Consider the following 7482-nt stretch of genomic DNA (forward strand, 5'->3'; position numbering starts at 1 on the left):
GGGTCAGGCATGGCTTCCGTGACCCCATGAAGGGGCTTGCTGGCAGAAAAGGGATGGTTCTCAGGGTCCTGGCAGCCCCGCAACTCGGGGACTCCAGGCACCCCTGACTCCATCTGTGTGCCTCCCTCATCCACCTCCTGCAACCACCACTGCCAAGGCCAAGTGGGGCTAAGACCCAGTGTGAAGGGTCTCACTTTTCAGGGTGCCAGTCTTCAGCCCAAGAAACCGGTCAGCAGCAGGGGCTTCTTACAGTAATGAACCCCCCAAACCCCACTGTCTCCCACACTACCCGGGCGCCCAGTGACCCGTAGCACCAAGTAGGTTTCTGAGGCTGCCCATCTTTATGGAAGCAGATAGCCTTGCTTGTCTCCAGAGAAGGGCTGGTGGGGTTGAATCCCTGACCTTTTGGTTAGAAGCCACTTGGTTAGAAGCATCACGGGGACTCACAAGACAACTACCAGAATCGTTCCTGACTCGGATTTGAACCCACAATGCAGAGAACGGAGTATTGCAGGATCGTGGGCACGGTGTACGTGGTGGGCTGACAGGGCTGGTGCACATGCACCTGGGCGCCCCCGTGTGCCGCAGAACAGAACTCCGCCCCGCAGGCTCTCCTGTCGCCTGCCCTTTCTTTCGTGGTGCCTCCAACCCCCAACCATGCGGTACTGGTGGACAGCAGTCCTGGCTGAGCCCTCTGCCGGGGACGTGAGTCCACATGAGTGGGGAGGGGGTGTGTGCACCACACGGACGGGCCCACACGGGGAGAGACAGCGAGAGCACACACAGAAAGACCCTGCGTGCGATGTGGGTCTGCGGGGGCGGAAAGCCTGTCTCCCTCGGAGCGGCTGGTGGTTTCCACGCACCAGGGCTCCTTCCTGGGCTAGGTGAGCAGTTTTTCATTCCATTCTCTCTCAGTCCCTGTCCCCCCGTTATCATAAAGCCCAGTGGTGTTGGACGCCCGGCCCTTGTTCACGCAGGTTCGTGTGGTCTTCGGGGACCGTTCTCAGGCAGGGAACGCTGCAAGTGCAAGTTGCCTGCTTTCTGGAAGGGCTGGTGGGGGTGGGGGTGGGGTGGGGTTGTTCTCTGCAGGGCCACTCCGCAGAAGTGGGTGGGGGGCCTCCCCCTCCTGGGCGCTGTGAGGGCCTGGGTGCCTCACCTATTTGCCCGCTCATGAATTTGCATGCAGTCTGGCCCAGCCTGGCTTTGAGATAAGAGCATCCAAATGGGGTTGTGGCCGGAAGCTGCCATAGGAAACAACCTCCCCTCCTGTCTCTCCCCGCTTAACTCCAGGAAGCCAGGCGCTGTCCCCTCAGGGGATTTCCGGGGAGGTCTTACCCAGTTGGGCAGGGCTCCCCAGGTGGGCACCCGCTGGCACAGGTCTCGGAGCACCCGGATAACTACCACACAGGACTGCAGGCCGGTGGCGCGTGCCTGCAGGGAGAACCAGAGAGCAGGCATGGGCGCCTCATCTAGAGCCGCAGCCACCAGCCAGGGCTCAGCCACGGGGAGGGATTTTGCCATTACAGAGCACCTGGGGGACCCGCTTCCACACGGTGGGGAGAGCAGCAGTGAGAGCCAACAGTGGGCATGGTCTCAGGGACCAGGTGGTTGGCAGTGGGCAGAGGCAGCCTCATGGCCAAAGTCACATCTCCCAGCCACCTGCGCCTGGGAGACTGGCAGTCGCAGGACGAGGCTACCGACTGTGGGTAGGGGTTAGGGGTAGCCACTGCTTGCACAGCCCCTCCCGCTGTCCTGACCCCACACCTGAGTCCCTCCCACGACGGGGTTGGCAACTGACCTGGAACCATTTAGCATGGCGGAGGGCAGCCAGGGATTCCAGGCACCGCTCAGGGCTCAAGACATCCCCCGGGTCAGGCCTCGCCTCTGCTCCTTCTATAAGAAAATGAGACTCGTTCTTGAGGGGGCAGGGTGGGGGCATGGGGTGCAAGCCCCTTCCTTCTACTGAGGCCCACAGGGGCAACACTGGGGGGCCCCACTGGCCTCCACGTGGTGCTTCCGGGACACTCGGGGGCGCAGAAGTCACTTGTGTGCAAACCCTACGTCCTCTGAAGTGAGGCCCCAGAACAAGTCACCACAGGGCCCTGGTGGCACAGGGAAGCGGGAGATGCAGAAGGACCCGGCTGTGTGCACCCGCGGAGATGAACGCAAAGCCGCCCTGCTGTCATCCAGCCCTGGTGGTGGAGGCGCAGTGGTTGCGAGTCCCGCTGCTAACAGCAAGGTCAGAGGTTCATACCACCAGCGGCTCCACGGGAGAAAGAGGAAGGCTTTGTAACCCACAGGGGCTCCTCCCGTCCTGTAGGAACACTGTGACTCCCAAGTCAACAGTGACTTGGACTTGACGTTTGCCGTTGGGCTGCTTTGACCCGTCCCAACCCAGTCTGGCATTCCGGGGAGCAGGCAGCCTCGTTTATCTACCGAGCAGCGCCTTGGAGGTTTGAACCTCCGAAATTTCGGTTAGCAGTTCCAGGCTCGAACCACTCCGTAGTTCACTGTCGCCGGGGTGGACATGAGTGGAAACCGGTCCAGCGGCACCACGACAACATAAAGTCACTGAGTGATGTCAGGCCGACCTCCTGGACAGCAGGTTAAGCCGAGTTTCCAGAAACTTGCAGCTGCACCCCCAAGGGGAGCGGTGTGTGGAGGCCGCCTGTGATCGACGACAAGACAAAGCCGGCGTCCAGGAGGAATTCAGGGCCTTTTCTTTTTTAATAATGATCGTTGCTTCGAGAACATTCTTCTCTGGAAGTCAGGCCAGTTTCATTACGGAGAATACGACAATGAGGGTTGTTTTTTTTTATTGAGACTGTGTGGTGGGGTGCCCTGTTTGCCTTCCTCTGTGAACCCCTCCTGGGGTTCCCTTCCACCGAGCTGGGTTTTGAGCTAAAACGGCACCCCATCTGCACCTCCCACTGCATTTCTTTTTCGGATGACCTCCTCTTTCTGAGACCCGATCTCTGAGGATTCTAGGGCTTCCCTTCACAAGTAACTGCAGTTTTCAGGGAGCCGGTTTAGAGGGGCCGCAGGGGCGGGCCTTCATTGGGTAGGGCCAGCTTCTGGGAGAAGGGTGGCAACTTCACTCGTTTAGTCCGTGTGCTTTACAGCGATTTTCTTTATTTTAAAGATCAAAAAGGCAAACGATCGAGTGGTTTAAAGAAGGGCAGTGGTGGCCCGTGGCCAGCCGAGAATGCTGGATGCTCGTGCAGGGACTGCACTGGTGGTGGTGTCGGGGGAGGGGGGGTGTCCCCCGCACCACCGTGAAGAGAGACCGAGATAGAAGATGGGCAGATACACATGGACGAGAGGAGAGATGATTGACAGATGACAGTCTCCGAGACTGTAACTCTTCATGGGAGTGACGAGCTCATCTGTCTGCCTCAGAGAGGCTGCTATTCTGTCGTGCTGACGTTGCGGTTAGGAGGCCAAGGCTTAATCGACATGCCACCATGTCCTAGATCGATAGAGGGTGGATGTTGTTTTAGGTGCTGTCTAGTTGGCTCCGACCCACAGCAACCCCACGCAAGAGAAGGAAACCCGGCCTCACACTGCCCACTGGGACAGCCACGGTGTCCGTCCATCTCCTAGAGGGCCTTCCCCTTGTTCGCTGCCCCTCCAGTTTACCCAGCATGGCGTCCTTCTCCAGGGACTGGTCTCTCCTGACAACACGTCCAACGTACGTAAGAGGAAGTCTCACCTCTAAGGAGAACTCTGACCACATAGAGCTACACCAGCGGTTCTCAGCCTGTGGGTCATGACCCCTTTGGGTGTCAAACAACCCTTTCACAGGGGTCGCCCGATTCATAACAGTAGCAAAATGACAGTGATGAAGTAACAACGAAAATAATTTTATGGTTGGGGGGGGTCACCACCACATGAGAAACTGTATTAAAGTGTGGTGGCATGAGGAAGGTTGAGAACCACTGAGATAGACAGACAAGCAGACAGACGGATATAGTAAGGAGATAGACATGATAACTAGGAAGTAGATATAGATACAGGAGCATAGATGAATGACTAGAGACGATGGGTAGGAGATTTGGATAGGAAGGCATTGGTGATCAGTGACAGACAGACAGCACTGCAGCTAGTGCAGGAACGTGCAGATGATCGGAGTATGGAAGCCCATCCCCGGGCCTATGCTGAGGGCCCCAGGCCAGTGGGACCACATGTCCTCAGTGTGTGTGCATCGCGGGGTCCCCCAGCCTTGACTGCCCCTCTGTCAGACAGTGCAGACAGGGCACCCAGCCCCTGGGCTGCCCAGTCCCTAGTGCGAGCTGGGGTAATGGGCCAGCTGTGTGCATGCAGCATCTGGCCTGGTTGTGTATACATGGGGTCCCACTCATAACAGCTCGCCTGGCCAAGCCGGCGTGGCTGCTCCCGAAAGAACTTGGATGCCACCAGCAACCAGTTCTGAGCAGCTGACACCCAGTAGCCAGGGTTCGCCGAAGCTGCCCAGGACCTGCTGCTGTCTGCCCGAAGCCCAGGGAAGTCATTGGCATGTGGGGGAACACGGAGGAGGGCGAGGTCGCAGTCACACCTATGTCTGTGGAGGGCTCCTCCCGCATCACGGGCGAGGTGACAGACACCGTGACCCGCATCCGGGGCTCCTGGCAAGAGGAGATGACGATGTCCTCAATGTCCGAAGAGACCTCGTACCTGTCCTGTGTCACCACCTGTGAGGGCAGACACCATACCAGGCCACGCCCCTCCCTGTCGGGGCCAAGCCCCTGCCAACTGAATGAGGGAGCCCACCCATGGAGGTGTGGCACCTCGCCACACCTCCAGCCTGTGGGTGGGGCTGAGACCCAGGCCTAGCCCCCTAGGGCCACCCACGTGCAGTGTAAGGGCCAACAGCTGACCCTGTGACATGGGCCACTCTCAAAGGGCAAACTCCTTCACGCAAAGAGCTCTCAAAATGCAGTAAGGAGAAGGTGCCTCTGATAATAAGCCCTATGGGCTGATGCCCCGCTGGCAGAACTCAGCTGTACCAGGGACAAACCCAACAAGCCAAAGCCAACCTCGAGTCCGACCTATGGGCAGGGTAGAGCTGTGCCTGTGGGTTTTCAAGACTTGGAGCAGCTGGTGGTTTCAAACCGCTGACTTTGTGATTAGCAGCCCAACACGCAATCCACTAGGCCGCCAGGGCTCCTTGCCTGAGAGGCAGCTAGAGGGGGTTCTACACTCCTGGTCAGGGGTGGTCAGGGAGGCTGGCCCGGCAACACAGGTCAAAAACACCCAGGGGTCTTTTCTTTCCCAATTATTTGCTGTTGCTCATGCTGTGGGGTCCATTCCAATCCAGGGGCCCCAGCAGAACTGTCCCATGGGAGCAGCCAGCCAGTCCTTTCTGGGTGAGTTCAAGGCACCAGCCTTCATCTTACAGCCTGACAGATCCTTCATGAGTACCGTATATACCTGAGTATACGCCACATGGATATCAGAGGAGGCACCTAATTTTACCACAAAAACTGCATTAAACATGTGCTGAAAACTCGGCTTACACGCGAGTATATATGGTAGGTCATCAACGCATAGCAGAAGAGCAGAATGACAACAAAGGGATCTCTCCAGGCAAAAGAGCTCCACAGCTCCCACGGCATCCCCCACAGGGCTTGGCAGCTCTCAGCACAGGCCTTTTGGATGTGCCTGGGTTTGGGCCTGAACTTACTTTGCCTACGTGAGTCCCGGTGGCCCAATGGGGAAGCTCTCTGCTTCCACCTGCAAGGTGGGCAGCTTAAACCCTCCCAGCACTCCTGTGGAGAAAGGCCTGGGTGTTTGGTCCTGTGGAGCCCACCAACCGTCTGGGGAGACCCCCGGGGCAGTCCTGCTCTGTCCCGTAGAGTAAGGTGACCAGACGTCCCGCTTTTGGCGGGACAGTCCCAATTTTAAACAATTTTTCCCGCGTCCTGATTTTTTGAAAGAATGCACGACAAGCTAGGGTACACGGTTTTCGGCTGCCATGTGGCTATTTTGGCAGGATATGAGTTTTATCAATGGTGTCCCGCTTTACCACTGTTACAATCTGGTCACCTTACCGTAGAGTCTCAAGGGTCTACACCAGCAAGTTGGGATCGGGTTCATGGCGGCTTTGGGGCAGAACTCAGAAATGGGACCCACCCTCTCTTGGCAGCTCGCTTTTCCTTTCCCTACTGGTTCAGTTCCAATAGGCATAGCTCTTGTTGCTTCAAATCGTGTAGGGAAGAAAAGAAAGAAAAAAAAGACCATCTCTTGAGCCCCGCCCCACCCCCATCAAGGGCCCGAGGGTGTCCTCCCAACCTGCCAAGAGTGAGCGCACTCAGTGGGGAACCAACAAGGTAGCTGGTTTCCGTCCACCCAAAGGTGCCTCAGAAGAAAGGCCTGGCAGCAGCCTCCCAAACCCCCAACAGTACCCAGCTCTGTTCTGCCCAGTCTGGCCAGGAGGAGGCTGAGGGCCCCCCTACCCCCCACCCCCAACCCAAGGTCCAGGGGTTGGTGTGAAGAGGGGTGGCGGCTGGCTTACCAGGAGCTGCCGGGGCAGCTGCTCAGTGATCTTGTGCAGCAGGGCGCCTGTGGGCTTCTCGGAGCAGAGCAGGGCCAGCCGCACCATCCTGTCACCCCGAAGGAGCAGACCCTTCGCCAGGAGGCCGACCCGCATCACGCCCTTCAGGACCCGCGAGGCGGGACTGGCACTGCTGAGAGCCGAGAGGAGTGGGCAGGGCATGGGGGCTCCCAGTGGCTCGCCTGACCTCCCACCTGGGAAGCAGGGCCCCTGGGGGATGCTGTGCTGGCCCGAGCTGTCCCCGTGCCTGCTGGCCCCCAGCAGTGTCCCAGGTGTTGGAGGCCCTTTATTCTAATGGGGGGTGACCCATGTGACAGTGTTGACCTGCCTCTGAGGGTGGCTGACCCGACAGCCACATCCCTCCCCTGAAGAGCAGCTGGACATTCCCGCCACGGCCCCCAGGGCAGCCGGGCATGGCTAAGACTGTGGGTTGGAAGCACCACAGGGTCACACAGGGCTCCAACCCAAAGGGGTGCCAGTACTTTGTATGAGGACACAGATGACAGCCGGTCCCTGCTCCTGAGTCCTCTGGGAGCTCTGTGCCCGCCTCAACCTCCCCTATCTTCACCTCACCAGGATGAATCTCAGCCTCATTTGCACATGCTATTTCATGCCCATTTCTCAACCACAGGATTCACTCCCGACCGGGCCGAGGGGCCAGGCCTTCTGACCACCCCACCCAAGGGGCATGGCACTAAGGTGGCTCTGGGACCCCTTCGCAGGCCACAGCACCCCCCTCAGATGGACTCTAGGCCTCTGGCTAAGGGAGCCTCCCCAGGGCCAGGCCATGAGCTCTTCAACAGAGCGGGAGGGGTGAGTGGGTCTAGAGCAACAAGGGCCATGGGGCTTTCTCCACTGGATCCTGATTCTCCATCGTTTGAAGAAAAGCAGCTCGGCAGACAGGCCTGACGACACCCACCACCTAGCCA

The 7482-nt window shown here is 58.6% G+C and overlaps 1 protein-coding gene across 1 annotated transcript in view; it reads right to left on the reverse strand.

The window, feature by feature from the left end:
• ZFR2 (zinc finger RNA binding protein 2) overlaps window positions 1-7482 on the reverse strand; it is a 33856-nt gene that overhangs the window by 3140 nt on the left and 23234 nt on the right. The window contains exons 14-17 of the mRNA XM_045300052.1: window positions 6515-6686; window positions 4556-4691; window positions 1799-1893; window positions 1336-1431 (exon numbers count right to left, since the gene is read on the reverse strand). Of these exons, the coding sequence (XP_045155987.1) occupies window positions 1336-1431; window positions 1799-1893; window positions 4556-4691; window positions 6515-6686 (499 nt within the window). The remainder of the gene's footprint in view (window positions 1-1335; window positions 1432-1798; window positions 1894-4555; window positions 4692-6514; window positions 6687-7482) is intronic.

This window comes from Echinops telfairi, unplaced genomic scaffold (genome assembly GCF_000313985.2).
Source record: "Echinops telfairi isolate 266 unplaced genomic scaffold, ASM31398v2 ScPeMD7_7459;HRSCAF=8497, whole genome shotgun sequence".
NCBI lineage: Eukaryota > Metazoa > Chordata > Mammalia > Afrosoricida > Tenrecidae > Echinops > Echinops telfairi.